Genomic DNA, 15,686 nt, shown 5'->3' with positions numbered 1-15,686 from the left:
TAGTAAATACACTAACCTGTTTAATCCTCAGAACAGCTCTATGCTGTGTAAATTCTTATCATGGTCCCTCTTTTTGATAAGGAAACTGAATAGGAAGTAAATGGTAGCACTGAAGCAGTCTAACTTCTAAAACAATCTTAACCACTAAACTTCAGCTGCTCAGTAAAGACTCAATAAATTGTTGTGTTAATAACTATGGTCCCTGCCTGGCTCTCCAGCTGTACCTGAAATTACTCCCCCCACCCCATTCTTTATGCTTCGGCCAGTCTCACCCTATGTTGCCTCACTGCCAGATCTGTACAAAAACAATACTTCTATTTAGAACTCTCTCTTCCCGCACCAAACCTGGCTCATTTCCATTTATTGTTCAGTACTTGGTTTATGGGTTCCTCCTCAGATAATCTTGCTCCTGTGAGGTGCTCTTACTGAATTAGGACAGTGTCCTTTGTCCAATTCCCTACTAGGCCCTGAGCTCTGTCAGGCCCAGATCACTGTAGACATACACACCAGGAAGAACAGGAACTGGGAACACGTCTTGAATGCATAAATGAATGCATTTGTACGAGCTGAACTTGACTTCAAAGGCCCTGCTTTGGCTTTCTTTCCATCTGTTAATCTTGCTGGGATTGGGGGCAGACAGGATTGCTTTTGTCTTCCTCTCAATCTCAGACTAGGCACAAGACTGAAATACTTGGAGCTTCCTAAAATTATACACTTCACATTGGCCAGCTTTTGGGTCTTGGGCAAGCTTTGGGCTACACATTTTCTGAGCTGTTCCCTGGTGCTGCCCAACGTATCTGTATGCTGGGGAGGGATACACTTAAATCTGGAAAGCTGGCTCTGTTTTTACTCCCTACATCTACTCTCTGACTTGTGCCTTAAGCTGAGCATTAGTAGTTACCTTCCTTTGGCTTTTTCTCCTAGGACTTTGAATGTGGAAATGACGTGGAACTTTCCTTCACCAAAAATGGGAAGTGGATGGGCATTGCTTTCCGAATCCAGAAGGAAGCCTTGGGGGGTCAGGCCCTCTACCCTCATGTCCTGGTGAAGAATTGTGCAGTGGAGTTCAATTTTGGGCAGAGGGCGGAGCCCTACTGTTCTGTCCTCCCAGGCTTCACCTTCATCCAGCACCTTCCCCTGAGCGAGCGAATCCGGGGCACCGTTGGACCAAAGAGCAAGGCAGAGTGTGAGGTGAGTGGGCCTGGAAGCCTGAATTGGTGGCCTCCTCTCCAGAACCATGTTGCTGCCAAGACCGAGGGGAGACATTGGGCAGCCAGGTGTGGTGAAAACAGCACAGCCTTGCTGCCTGGCTAACCTTTGTGGGGAAGGGCCTCTTCCCGGCTCCTCCGTGCTGGACTTGGAGTTGAAAGCTGCTGTGAGAGTGAGGTGAGAGTTGTGGGTGTGTGGCTTACGCCAAAGAGGGAGGGGCTAAGGTAAGAGACCTAAATCTTGGAAAGATTCCAAAAGGAAGTTGCCACATTGCTCCTTGGGTGAGGTCAGAATCTTGGAAAAGGAGGCTTTCCTTCCAGCAGAAAAGGGTGCAAAGGCACTTCCTGGTGGGCGAGTTCTTGGAGGAGATGTGCAGCTCCACACTCCCAGCCAGGGCTGTCTGAGAACAAGAATGGCAGCGGGGCGTGGAACTGATTTGGCTGCAGAAGCTGTACTAGTGGTCTTTGTTCTGAAATATTTTTTCTGATACATGAATGATTTTGTGTTTATTCTAGAAAATTAAGAAATATAAAGAAATGAAAGTTTCCCATAATTTCATCATCCACAAAGAAGTTTCCTTTGAAAGTTTTGGAGTTTGTTTGCTGTGCTAGGTGCTTGTTATACACACACACATTTGTAATTGAGATCTCATGATACAAGCGTTTTGATATCCTGCCCTTTTCACTTAATGTTATTTTATGAGAGCACCGTTTTATTTTGTTTGGAGTTTTTTGGTGGGGGGAGGTAATTAGGTTTATTTATTTATGTATGTATTTAATGGAGGTGCTGGGGATTGAACCCAGGACTTCGTGCATGCTAAGCATGTATTCTAACCACTGAACTATACCCACCCACCCCACCTCCCAACACCTTTTTTAAAACTCATTCTTAGTAGCCTCACATACCATTTTCCTATTGTTGGCATTTAGGTTGCATCCAGTGTTTGCCAAGTTCTAAACATAATGATTAAATACGACATATGTCCTTGTGTGTACAGTCGTCCTCATCTGAGACTCCGGGAAGGTTCTACCACTCCTTGTGCCTATTCCCTGGACCCTTCCCTGTCTGAGGCCACTGAATCTTGTCTGAACAAAAATGTAAATACTCATAATAACAGCACTTGATTGTGTGCTCATTTCATGCCAGGCCCTCTGCTGAGAGTCTGACAACCCTCATCTCTGAATTCCAACAGCAGTGCTTTGAGGTAGATGCTTTTTACTTCCCAGAGGTGACCTGAGGTTTAGAGTCACCCTCACGGTCACAGGCAAGTCAGAGTGGTGCCAGGCTGCCATGCTTCACGCTGTTCTTGCTTCAAAGTGTCCCTCCTGGTCCTGTTCTTATAGATTCTGATGATGGTGGGCCTGCCCGCTGCTGGTAAAACCACGTGGGCCATCAAACATGCAGCCTCCAACCCTTCCAAGAAGTACAACATCCTGGGTACCAATGCCATCATGGATAAGATGCGGGTAAGTATGCCCCTGGTCTTTATTTACCTCCCATTCCCTGAGTACTGCTCAGCAAACAGCACTACCCACCCCTCACCACCCTCTGCCCACAGGTGATGGGCCTGCGCCGGCAGCGGAACTATGCTGGCCGCTGGGATGTCCTGATCCAGCAGGCCACCCAGTGCCTCAACCGCCTCATCCAGATCGCTGCCCGCAAGAAACGCAACTATATCCTAGATCAGGTACTTACTGGTGACCATCATGCCCCAGGAGAGGAGAGGGTACCCGAGGAATCCCCCTCTGTCCTTGTATTTTTTCCCCCATAATGCTCTTGGACTGCAGTGCTGGTCAGAGGTCAGCCACATGTGATGGTGCAGTTCCAGATGCTTAACACAGCTCTGTGAGTCCAGTCTGTGAGGGGGGTCTGGGGCAGTAATCCAGGTGTAGCTCAGGCCCTGAGCAGTGCAGAAGAACATCATCAGGTGAGAGCAATTTAGTGAAATGGAATGATACGGATTTCTGAGCTGAACAGACCTCGGCTTGAATCCCAGCTCTGCCACTTCTAGCTGCATGCCTGTGGGCAGCTAGCTGGCTTCATCCTCTGACTCTAAGCCTCCTAGTCCTTAAAATGGCAATCATAATAGTACCCAAAATGTTACTTATTAACATGGGGACAGGCACATAGAAGCTAGAGTTTGTTGTTAGTTATTCTACAGAATAGGTGTGTCTCAGCTTCTCTGAGCATGTTTTTATGACTGTCAGGTACATGTGTAAGTCATGTATTTTCTACCAAATTTCAATTAAAAGCAGGGTTCTTAACATCAGGCAATTTGGGAACCTTCAAAATTAAACACAGAATTTTGTATGCAGATGCAGGTATGTCCTTTTTTTAGCTAGAAAATTTTGAGTTAGGGGAGGAAGATTGCCCGTGGCTTTCAGCAGTCTCAAAAATATGGGTGACCCGAACATGGTTAAAAATCCCTATCTCAGAGTAATGTTTTCCTCATATTTACCACCTGTGAGATATCCTTGACATTTGTCCTGAAGGGTTTTTCAAGTGGTAAATTCTAAATTTAGGGATGTGCAAACAAGTCTCTGTTCCCCTCAGCCTTGGATTTGTGCTTTCTTAAAAACCTGTTTGGGGGAGAGTGTGGCTCAGCGGTAGAGCACATGCCTAGCGTGCATGAGGTCCTGAATTCAGTCCCCAGTACCTCCATTAAAAATAAATAGATAAGCCTAATTACCTCTCCCCAGAAAACAAAAACAAAAAAACCTGTGAGTGTGCAAATACATAAACTAAGCAGCACACCCAACGTGGCAGCCTTACTGGGTTTGCTTTCCATACATGTAACCCTGAGTACTTGGTTACCATGAGTTCAAAGGGCTTTTGAGCTGGTGATGATAGTTGGCTGACCAGAAAGGTGGTTAGAAACTTCAGGGGATCAAGGTGTTTTGCTTAGATGTGAGCAGCTTATACAAAACATTTAAACAGGAGCTTCTGGATTGGTAAACAAGTGGAGATTTGGGAAAGGTGGTGCACTCAGCATGGGAGCTCCCTGCCCCTTCCCATTTTCCTTGCCTTTTGCATCTGTTCCATCTGGCTATTCCTGCATTATATCTTTTTATAATATACCACCATTTACAGTTGAAAAATGATGCCTCAATAGCCAACATTTGAAAGGAGCACATAGTAAGAACTTACTTTTAAAAAGAAAAAGGGCTACTGGCTGGTAATAGTTCATCATGATAGACAAATTAGATGATCTCACCGAATAGTTAGGTATTGAGAGTGAAAATCTGGTTTGCTGATGAAAACTAGAAATGAAAACTGAAAGTTGGCAAAGGCTGTGCAACACCACTGGCACTCTTCTGTGACGGGGGAGATGTGAGATTTACTCTGCTTTTCAGGAAGGTAGACATGAAAAGGTGTACTTTATCCGGTGACCAGTGCTGCAAACCATGGAACTGAGCCTGAAGACTCATGTTTGTGAATAAGACGGGACATGATTCCATAATACTAAATTTTGATAAAAACAAAGTAATTGGGCTAATGTCTAGAATATAGTTACAGTGGGGGAAACGTTGAGCACAGGATAGTCCAAGAGCCATCCAGGGGTACTGCCCCAGCTCAGCCCCATAAGTAATGCATACAGACAGCTTCTTCCCCTTGGAAGACTTTGTCTTTTGTTTGTTTGTTAACCCTGGCCTCAACTTTGCCCCATTTTTCTTGTCAAGGCATTTTGGAATTTTCGCCCCAAAGGGACTCAGTGTCCTGAAAGGTCGAGCAGTGGTGTTTTAATACCCTGAGAATCCCTTTTTTGGATACCCCAGCAAGTATTCCCTGCTTGTCTTTTTCTTAGTTTGCTGGTTAAATCATCTATGAAACCCATTTCAGATACGTGGTCCAGTAAAAAAGGTTTATAGTCCAAGGAGTAGATCATCTTAACATATCTGTCTATCATTTCTCTGGAGGTCAGGCCCCCAGCACCTCAACCAGGCATAGAAAAGCTGACACTGTAAATATTCACTGTTGGCCCTCTTGGCTTGTGCTGGCTTGCTCAGGGACAGCGTCCTGGGCTGTCCCAGGTGAACTTGTGGTCTTCAGGGCTCCTGATGGAGGAGCATGCAGGTCAGGCCAAGTGCTCTAAGCCAACAGCGAGGCAAAAGAACCTAAACTCTGAAGGTGGAAGAGGACGGTTCTCTGGTTAACCACAGATGGGGGCCTGAAACTAGAGGTTATTGAGGCCTAGGAAGAGGTCTAAAGCCACTGGTTTTGACCTGTTTTGGCTTACACCCCAAAAGTGTGATCCAGAAAACCCTCGGTGGATGTGTAGAAGATTCAGACCAAGCCCCAGGCCAGATCCTGGCATTTCCCACCCCACCAGCCTTGGCAGTGAGGGCCAAGTTGATGCAGAGCTGTCTCCTGAGTTAGATGGAACTTCCCAGAGCAGAGACTGGTACTACAGGCAAAGTCCCTGCAGTCCCTGGATCTCAGACCAGAGCTGTTTTTCCCAAGTGCTCTGACCTCCCTGCATTTGGCTCTTCTGGGTCTCCTATGACATAGTTAGACCTCAGAACTGCCATCCTCGAGAGGGAAGGAGAATGTGCCTGCAGAAGCCAGGCTACCCTGAGTGAGCCAGGATTCTGCCTTTGTCTGGCCAGGACCCCAGCCCTTACCCTAGGATGTGTCTCACTGGGCACAAGCTTTCATGTGTGTTGGACCTTTTAAGTACATTCCATGATGGACCAGAGTATTCTCTTCAGATCTTCTGGGTATTAGAGCTGTGGAACACTCAAAGAGAATAAGAAAGAAGGCCATATTGCTTCAAGTGGCTCTTTGGGGTCCTCTGTTGCCCATGGAAAACCTCTGGAATGAGATGCTGGCTGGCCTTTCCCTAGCATATCAAGGTGCCTTGAGCCTGGGTGCAGAGCAGGAGCTGGCCCTGTGTGAGGCAGCAAAGTTGCCCTCCTGGAAGCTTCTGAGAAGGCCTCTGCAGGGCCACATTTGAGGGCCAAAACCACCCCTAGAGCTGAGGTCTGCAGGCTAGGCATTCTCTTAGGATTGCAACAGCCCACAGCCAGGCCAGGCAGTGATCAGAGGCAGGGCTGGATGAGACAGCATTGCTAACCTCGCCTTAACCCTCAGAATGTACAGTTGTGGTTCTGCTTTGCATCCCTGTTGGCAGGTGCCATGCCTTTGCCTGAAACAGAAACCGAGGGCTACAGTGGAGGCCCAAAAGTAAATTACCTCTTGTTGACAAGCATTGGAGAAGATGTTTCTTTCCTCCACCCTCCCCAGAGCCTCAGCCCATTCCTTTGTTGACACTGGCCAATTCTCTCCCCGCACACGTGGTTTGTTCCACTGGGTTTAGCTCACTCAGCCCAGAGTGAACTCTTGTCACCAGCTTTAAGGTTGCTCCTCTGGGATCCTGGCAGGTTTTTCCTACTGCCAGTCTGACCCTGTTGAATTGCAGACAGGGGACAAGTGAGAATGGACAGGGGACAGTGGGACTCTTACAGAACTCAGGCTGTGAGCAGCCTGCTCTGTTCCTCACTTCCCCAGACTGTCACACACCAAAACTACCCCATGTAGCTGCTCTGAGAAACCCAATTCCTATCAACTATATTTCAGTTTAAAAAATAAGATGTTGTAAAATAAATACATAAAATAAAACTAGCCCAGGCTTCCTACCCAAAAAACTCCAAAACTCAATTCCTGCCCTTTGGCCCACATCACAGGGGAATGGGAGTAGCCTGGAGGCCAGGGAACACAGACAGCCCCAGACCTCCTTAGAGTCAGCATCTTCAAGCAGGGTGGGACTGGAAGAAGCAGGAGCTACGGAGAGGGAGCCCACACAGCTGGAAAAGCTGACCTAGCTGTTGTGCTGGTCTCCTAGCAACAGCCACCAGCAGCCCCCAGTGACCACAGCAGTGTTGGGCCAGCCCAGGGGCTCTGACCTCACTGTTTGCTGTGGCAACAGCCACTGACAGCTAACTCCCTTCCTCCAGGAAAGCCAAGTATTTGCATTTCTGCTGTCGTGGCTTAGGTGCCCTTCTTCCCTTCCTGAAGCCAAGGAGTGAGGGAAAGGAGGTGCAGTCTTAAAAACTGTCACCAAGAGGATTCTCAGCACCTTAGTTCCAAAGTGTCTGAGGAGCCATCCCTTCAACTTTGAGTCTAGCCACTTCCCAGGACAGGGGCCAGCAGTTTATGAGTTCAGGCTGCTCTGCCCCCATTCCTCCCATTATGAAGCTGCAGGGACTAGCCCCCTTGGCAGTGTTGCTTTTCTTCTTTGTCCCCTCATCAGTACATTGACAGGACAGGTCTGCCCCCAGAGAAAACCTCCAGGAGGTGTTTATCCATGTCCTCAGGATTCAAAGGAATCAAAATAGGATCACATCTTATGGGCAAGCAAAGAGTGGGATGGGTTGTCCACAGAATGGCTGGGGCCACATCCACCCACTCTGGCTTTTGTGCCAGGAAAAAAAAACTCATTTTCTAGCTGGAGGTAGCCAAATTCTATCTTCCTATGGCCAGATGCCACTTGCTATGGTTTTAGGAATGGAGTCTAAGAAGATCAGGGGGGAGAGGGCTTAACTTTTCCTTTGTAACCTGATGTGCTTTTTAACCACTTGTGGCTCAAGACCTCTCCTTGGGCCAGTGCTCTAGGCACAGATTACAGCATGTGTATGCCCACCGCACACCCTCATTGCCCCCTGCCCCCTTAACAAAGTTGGGACATTTTCCCTGGGGAACAGGGAAGAGCATCTTCGCCTGCTGTGTGTGTCAGGGCCTCTAGGTCTGGTTGGTATAGAGAATAGCTACACCCTCAGCCCAGATCTCCCAGCAGGCTGCACTGGGGTCCCTGGCCTCTGGCCGACCCACAGTCCAGCTTCCTGTTCCTTGTGTCTTGGAAGACGCTCTCTTGTGCCTCATCTTTTCCTCAAATGTAACTTTCCTTGGTCCTTTCCATTGGGAAGCCTTTCCTAAGACAGTGTCAGTTCTGTTGGCTATATTTTCAGACTTCTTTCCCGCCAGATTTTTTGTTTTCTTTTAAACGGAGGTACTGGGGATTGAACCCACCTTATGCATGCTAAGCACGCATTCTACCACTGAGCCATACGTTCTCCCCTTAAAATGGAACATGTAGTCTTTTGGGGGGTGGGGGAAGGGAGAGGTATTAGGTTTATTTATTTATTTATTCCTTGTTGGAGGTACTGGGAGGTACCCAGGACGTCGTGCATGCTAAGCAGGCACTCTACTACTGAGCTGTACCCTCCCCCCACCAGACATTTTTACATCTCCAGGTCCTCACCAGAGCCAGGAGGAAGGTGATATGATCCCTGCCTCTCAGATGGAAAAATCTGAGACTTAGACAAGTAGTAGCAATGCCCAGCCATTTGGAATCCCTTGTCCTGTGACTGTCAGCAGCCGCTTTCCCAAGTCAGTTCATTTTGTGAGGGTGGACTCAAGAATCTTAAAAGTGAAGAAGAGCAGTTTCCTGAGCTTCCCTGCTTAGGAGAACTAGTATCCTTTTCTCAGTCCCTGTCCTACATAACATCCCACAGAGGAAAAAAACCAACTGATACCATTTCTTGCCTCTTCTGTTACCTACTCCTAGACAAATGTTTATGGGTCAGCCCAGAGACGAAAAATGAGACCATTTGAAGGCTTCCAGCGCAAAGCTATTGTAATTTGTCCCACTGATGAGGACCTAAAAGACCGAACAATAAAGCGAACTGATGAAGAAGGAAAGGATGTCCCAGATCACGCGGTCTTAGAAATGAAAGGTAGGAGATGAATGATTCCCAGAGGGACATCGCAACAGGGTCCTTAAGGGAAAAGGTACCTTACACTGTTTTCCCTCTCCAGCCCCTTAATTTTTTTGATCTTGTTCTTTCTTTCTTTGCTTCTGCTTTGTCCCTTCCGAACTGTCTTGTACAGCTGTAAATGGAAAAGCTTCCTGAATCTCTTCTGTGGCAGGATTTTCAGACTAGATGGGCCTAGGGCCAGGGGAGGGAGATGTGTGGGAGCACGTGCTGAGAGACGGGCACAGGCATCTGCCTCTGGCACCCACTGGGTGGGCTGACTGAGGAAACCTCAGTTTGCGCCTCGGTTAAAACAAGAATGGTGACTGAACCCGTCTGGCCTGCTCCCTGCATTATAAAACATTGGTTTGGTGGGGCTTAGCCACCTCTTCAGGAAAGGGAGAAGAGGGTCTTTGTAAGCCCCTGACCATTGTCAAAGAGGCTGAGCTTGGGACCCTGTCTTGCTGCTGTTGCTCATGTGGCAGTCCCCTCCTTCCTTCTGGCAGGGCAGTGTCCTGGGGGTAAAGGAGACCAGACCTCAGAAGGTACTGACCGCCTCTCCTTTTTCCCTCTGGGGCCCTCTCTGCCTCCTAGCCAACTTCACATTGCCAGATGTTGGGGACTTTCTGGACGAGGTGCTGTTCATTGAGCTGCAGCGGGAGGAAGCAGACAAGCTGGTGAGGCAGTACAATGAAGAAGGCCGCAAGGCTGGTCCACCCCCTGAAAAGCGCTTTGACAACCGAGGCGGTGGTGGCTTCCGGGGCCGTGGGGGTGGCGGCGGTTTCCAGCGATATGACAACCGAGGTCCCCCCGGAGGCAACAGAGGAGGCTTCCAAAACCGAGGAGGAGGCAGCGGTGGAGGAGGCAACTACCGAGGAGGTGAGACATCTCACACTGAGCTCTCCCTACTTTCGGTTCCCAGGTGAGGGTTGGGCTTTGTGACTCCTTCCTCAGTCAGCAGATGGAAGTTTCCCTGGCACCAGCTGTTGGCTAAACTCTGGTAGAGAACTGAGACAAATTAAGAGTCTGTGACCTCAGGGAAACTGTCGCACTGTCCTGCTCCCCTGGACATTGCTCCTGAAACCCTTGCCTATGTGTATGTCACATTGCTGTCATTTTTGTGAATCTTTTTCCCCCTCATCTGACCATGAGCTCCTTGAGAAGAGGGGCCAGACTGAGTTGACTGCCAGTTCTGGGTCCCACCTCAGGACCTGGCACAAGGCAAATGTTAGAATTGGTTTTGGTTTCTGGTTTTAAAACAAATGGAGAAATAGGCTTGGAGGGGTTAATTTGCCCAAGATTCATCTAGCTGAATCCAGAGCTAGGATCAGGTGATCCAAAGCCCAAGTTCTTATTCACTAAGTTGTGCCATCTCTGAAATAAAGTGTAAGATCATGATTTAATAAGCATACCCTACTCCGTTTTAGTCTTGTGCTGGATAGTTCTGGGGACACAGCCATGACCCAGACACTTTATCACCCTTCAGTGATGGTCCAGAAGTGTTCTGGGCTGAATGGGAAAGTACTGTGAGTTCATTTATACCCGATCCAGCCTGCACGGGAGCAGGGCTCAGGAAAGGCTTCCTGACATACTGGTGTCTAAGCTAAGGTCCAGAGGCCAGTAGGAGTTGGTCAGGGGAAGGGTTCTGGGCCTAAGAAAGCTGCATAAAAGCTTAGAAGAGGCTAGCCTATTTGGCCACGCCCAAAGAGGACTGTCCCCAATGCTTAGATGTTGGGGACACAGTAGAAACCAAGAGAACTGGTCCTGGGCCGACAGTCCAGTGGGTAAGACAGACCTGTCAGCAGGCAGTGAGGACTAAGCATAATCAGGGCTTCACAAGGGGATAGTCCCAGAGCTCTAGAGAAGCCCAGAGAGGGCGCTTTACTTGTTCACTGGGACTGGGTTTTTGCTCTGTATCTGGTCATACTGGAGCCTCAGTGGTCACACAGGCAGCCCAGCTCCTGAGGGTCCCGAGTTGAGAACAACAAGGCCTCATCTGGTTTCTCCAATGCAGGTTTCAACCGCAGTGGAGGTGGTGGCTACAACCAGAACCGCTGGGGTAACAACAGCCGGGATAACAACAACTCCAACAACAGAGGCAGCTACAACCGGGCTCCCCAGCAACAGCCGCCACCACAGCAGCCACCGCCGCCACAGCCACCACCACAGCAGCCTCCACCGCCGCCCAGCTACAGCCCTGCTCGGAACCCCCCAGGGGCCAGCAGCTACAACAAGAGCAGCAACATCCCTGGCTCAAGCGCAAATACCAGCACCCCTACTGTCAGCAGCTACAGCCCTCCACAGGTGAGAGAAGGAGAGCAAGCGTGCGCAGTGCGAGGAGGTGGGGCTGGGGGAGAGGTCAACAGTGCTCCAGCCACGGGTGGCCACTCTTACCTCCAGCCCTGCCCTTTCTCCCTGCCAGTGCTTCTGACTGGAACAGACCCTTGACATTCCCAGATCCCTTCCAGACCCAGAGTAAATTGAGAACCTACATATTCTACCATCCCCCTCGGGGTGGGCTGTGAACGGTGCTTCTTCCAGCAAGTACATTTCTCTTGGCTGTGTCACTGGCCTCTGTGAATCCCCAAGAAAGCAGCCGATTGTAGTTACCCTTTGCCCAGGCTGGCCCCCTGTCTTCAGGATGTGGAGATGGGCCCTAAGGTTGGTGAGGACTTGCCCTCTGCCCTGAGAACTTCACTGCGAGCAGCTCCAGGATGAGTTTGAGTTCTCAGAGAGCCAGTGCCTGGCTCTGGTATGCACAGGCCCCTTCATCAGAGCAGTCTCCATTTACTGTGCACCTTCCACATGCCAGGCCTCGGGGCAGCTGCCAGGAGGCAGAGGTAAATTGTTCCAGTTCTGGTCTAACCAATACAGATTCAGACCCTAGCCCCACAGCGTTCTGGTTTTGTGACCTTGGACAAAACAACTTCACCTCTTTGGACCTCGTTTTCCTCATAAAGGTCTAGAGTTGTTAGTAGAACTCACTTCCAACATTTGTTGTGAGGGAAGGGTGGCATTATAGCTTCACAGGTAAGGCTCTGGTACTAGGCAGGCCTGGGAGCATGTCACGGCTCTGCCACTTTTTACCTGTGTGACTTGGGCCCAGTGATTTCACCTCTCTGAGCCTCACCTTCCTTCTCTGTAAATAAAGCCGATGGAACCTACCTCACAGAGTTGATGGGATTAGAATAGTTAAGAGTACAGCCTGGACATAGGAAGCACTTAGGAATTTGCCACAACTGTTTTTCTCAGTAGATCTTCCTGTAACAAATGCCACCATTTACTTATTGTGCCCAGTGGATTGTGCACATAAGCTTACTGAATACTTGAGGCAGTCCGAAGGAGTGGTTCTGTTGTAATTCTCATTTTACGGAAAAAAACAAAAGCTGGGATTTCAAGAGATGCCGTGTGCCTTGCTTCCCCAAGGTCTCAGAGCTGGGATTAGAGTCTAGATTATAGCCCCACATCCTCCCCTGTCCTGCCCTGTCGCAGAGCTGGCCTCCCTCCTCCTCAGCCCTCAAACAGCCTCCACCAGGGAAGTTCCTTTGTGGGCCCATTGCTTACAAAGGCCCTTCCTCCATCCCAGCTTAACTGGCTATTTCACAGAGCCCTGGTTTTTCTCCCTATTTTCCAGCCAAGTTACAGCCAGCCACCCTACAACCAGGGAGGTTACAGCCAGGGCTACACAGCCCCACCGCCTCCACCTCCGCCACCACCTGCCTACAATTATGGGAGCTACGGCGGCTACAACCCAGCCCCTTATACCCCACCGCCGCCCCCCACCGCACAGACCTACCCTCAGCCCAGCTATAACCAGTATCAACAGGTAGGTGCCAGAAGGGGTTGGGGGTGGAATGGAATGGAGAGACTTCTGGGGCCCCCTCGTTGGTGTGTATTCTCAGACTCATGTCCCTGCTCATCCCTAAGAAGATGGACAGCCTTCTGGCCTCAGGCTGGCATTCATCTGGTATAGCCATTCCATTTGAACAGCTCTGCACTGACTGCTAAGTAACTGGTATCGTAGTCCCTCTTCCCAGTGCAGCAAGAAAAGGGCATAGCAGGAACCGCAAATCCTGCTTCAGCACCATGGCCAGTGTCCATTCTTATTGGTTGATGCTAGATCACCACACCTCTTTTTGAGTATTTTGAACATATTATCTAGCAATACCTGAAAGGGCACTAGGTTGGCAAGCCAGAAGATCTGGGCTTCAGTCACTAACTGCCCACGCATGTGGCATCAGGTCAGTCACTTGTCCTCCCTCCAAAGGTGCCTTGATTTCTCTGTTAGGAGACCTATTTGCCGACTGTCATCATTGTACCCATCTCTGCTCTGGGCTAGAGTAGGGTCAGAGGAGGAGCTGAATGTGGGTATGGATGTGACGACCTGGTGCTCTTGGTTTCTCTCTCCCCAGTATGCCCAGCAGTGGAACCAGTACTATCAGAACCAGGGCCAGTGGCCGCCATACTACGGGAACTACGACTACGGGAGCTACTCTGGGAACACACAAGGGGGCACAAGCACACAGTAGCCCGTGTGTCCTGGAGGCCCCTGCCGGCTTCCTCCACCAGCGCCCACCTCGGCCCCCTCGCCCACCTCCTCACCGGGTCCCGTGGTGCTGGGGGACGGGTCCTCCCAGGGCTGCCTCCCTTCTGAGGGGCTCTTCTCCCACACAGGGCCGGGCATTTTTCCTCTGGATTCAAACAGGCAACAATGACCTTTTATTTTCTGTTTGTCCCCCTACCCCCGTCCTCTTTCTCTTCCTCCCTTCCTCATTTTTGACTAAAGACCCCCTCCCTTGGTCTTACAGTGTGGCTACAGGGCTAAGGGGAGGGCCCCCTTCCTGTCCTCTTGTTCCAGTCCTGCTCCATCCCCTCAGCTTCCCAGACCCTCATGCAGTTGGTTGTAAATTCTTCCAGGAGCTGTTTTACTGTCTACTTTTCAGGATTAAAAAAAAAAAATCAAAAACTTAAAAAAAAAGTTTAAAAAAGCAAAATGCAGAGGGAGGAAGCAATGACAGATTTTTTTTGGTAATTATGCTTTTTTTTTTAATTTTTAGAATTTGTCTTTTTACTGTGGGTCGGCTGTTGATATTTCATCAGGAACCATTTCTTTGCTGAGTTCAGGTGACTGAGGAAGAGCCACACCCTCAAAACAAAACACACAAACAAAACCACAGAATCATCTTTAACCTAACTTTTTATACGATGTCTCAGTTTCCCGTAACTTTGCACACAAGCTTCTGTGTTGAGTTGAATTGTACCTGCTTTTTGTATTTGGAGAGAGTGTGACTATTGAACTTGAAACCTTTTATTCTGGGCGTCTTAGTAGTTTCTGGTGGGATAAAGTGGGTGAGAGGGAAGAAGGGAGTTGGGGGGCTCCTTCCCCTTCAAAACATGAAATTTCTCCCACTGACTCCTCTCCAGAGTCTCCCAGGTGCCAGACTTAAAGGTTTTTCCTACAGTGATCCTATGATTATTTTTACTTCCCCTTGATCCATATGTTTTAACAGGATTTTAACAAACTGCACTTACTAAGAAATGTGTTTGCCCTGTTTTGTTTTGTTTTTGGTTTGTTTTCAATAAATGACATGGCACCTCCTAGCAGGAAGAAAGCAAGGTTTCAACCCTAAAGTGTTACTGCAGTTGGCCTTTCATTGGGTTGGGGGCCTTTTCAAGGGGACATTATTTACTCATTCATTAAACACTTATCGTGGGATTTGTGTGCCTGTCCCCGTTTTTCGTACTGAGGATGCCCCCTTAAACTTGGGGCCCTCAGTTTTAAATCCACTAGTTCATTTTTAAAGTGGTTCCTGGTCTCAGCCCTTTCCATTCTACCCATAATCCCAAATCCCTACCGGAATTTGTGAGTAGATAGGATGGAACAGGTCCCTAGGCAGAGAGCGAGCCAGTGCTTGGAAACTAGGGCTAGACTGTTCGGGGTCATCAGTGAGTGTGACTGCCCATCCATGTTAGGCCTAGCATATGTGCTGGACTTAGGATGTTTACTGTCTTGTGTTCCTGGATCCAGGCTAGTGGGGATTCCAGGAGCTTCTTTATCCAGCCAATAAGTGTTAGGTACTTGCTCTGTTCTTTACTCTGGACAGTGCTGAGGACACAGCATGACCAGGGTGGTCCTGGACCCTGCCCTCATGGGGCTCCCAGTCCAGAGGTAACAGGGACCTGTCATGGAAGGGTGACAACACCAGGGTCAGCTGTGAGGGTGAGGGCTTCCTGGAGAAGGGGAAATTTCTTAAAATAGGAATAAGCTAGAGTAAAAGATTCTCAGCACCCCACAGCCTATCCTCCTCCAGCAACTTGAGTCATTTCTTCATCCCCTCTGGGCACACTGTGCTCCTCACCCCAATGCTGTAGCACATGAATGGCCAGTTCAGCCTCATCTCTTCCCTCAGGAACTATCACAGAGCTTTGTGAAGGGGACACAGGCTACAAAAAGGGAGGAAGAGGTTGACTTTTTAAGGTCAGGTGTGAGGTATATGAACATGAGATGGAGCCAAGGTTGGTAGCTATGGGATAAAAGGGAGGCTAGGGTGGCCTTTCCTGTTCAGGGAGGGCCTCGGATCTTGTAGTCAGCAAGTCCCCTTCCCTGTAGATCCATGTGCTGGGCAACAGTGCCCTCTGCTGGCCCTTCCTGGCAATGTCTAAGGGTAGTTAGTCCCCACCTTTTCTCTGGATCCTTCATCATGGGGAGTTATTCCTCTGCTTTTG

The 15,686-nt window shown here is 49.2% G+C and overlaps 1 protein-coding gene across 6 annotated transcripts in view; it reads left to right on the top strand.

The window, feature by feature from the left end:
• The window catches only part of HNRNPUL1 (heterogeneous nuclear ribonucleoprotein U like 1), a 33,134-nt gene extending 18,543 nt beyond the window's left edge, over positions 1–14,591 (top strand). For 3 of the 6 annotated variants that reach the window (XM_032485992.1, XM_032485990.1, XM_014563575.2), the window contains exons 8-15: positions 925–1,191; positions 2,553–2,675; positions 2,768–2,896; positions 8,774–8,942; positions 9,555–9,839; positions 10,975–11,264; positions 12,595–12,786; positions 13,373–14,591. In XM_032485992.1, the coding sequence (XP_032341883.1) occupies positions 925–1,191; positions 2,553–2,675; positions 2,768–2,896; positions 8,774–8,942; positions 9,555–9,839; positions 10,975–11,264; positions 12,595–12,786; positions 13,373–13,489 (1,572 nt within the window). In that variant the 3' untranslated portion in view covers positions 13,490–14,591. The remainder of the gene's footprint in view (positions 1–924; positions 1,192–2,552; positions 2,676–2,767; positions 2,897–8,773; positions 8,943–9,554; positions 9,840–10,974; positions 11,265–12,594; positions 12,787–13,372) is intronic. The other 3 variants (XM_006189818.3, XM_006189817.2, XM_032485991.1) reach the window with 2 other exon arrangements.
• The last annotated feature ends 1,095 nt before the right edge of the window (positions 14,592–15,686 follow it).

The sequence above is a fragment of the Camelus ferus genome, chromosome 9 (assembly GCF_009834535.1).
Source record: "Camelus ferus isolate YT-003-E chromosome 9, BCGSAC_Cfer_1.0, whole genome shotgun sequence".
NCBI lineage: Eukaryota > Metazoa > Chordata > Mammalia > Artiodactyla > Camelidae > Camelus > Camelus ferus.
This window is presented reverse-complemented; position numbering and strand designations above follow the sequence as displayed.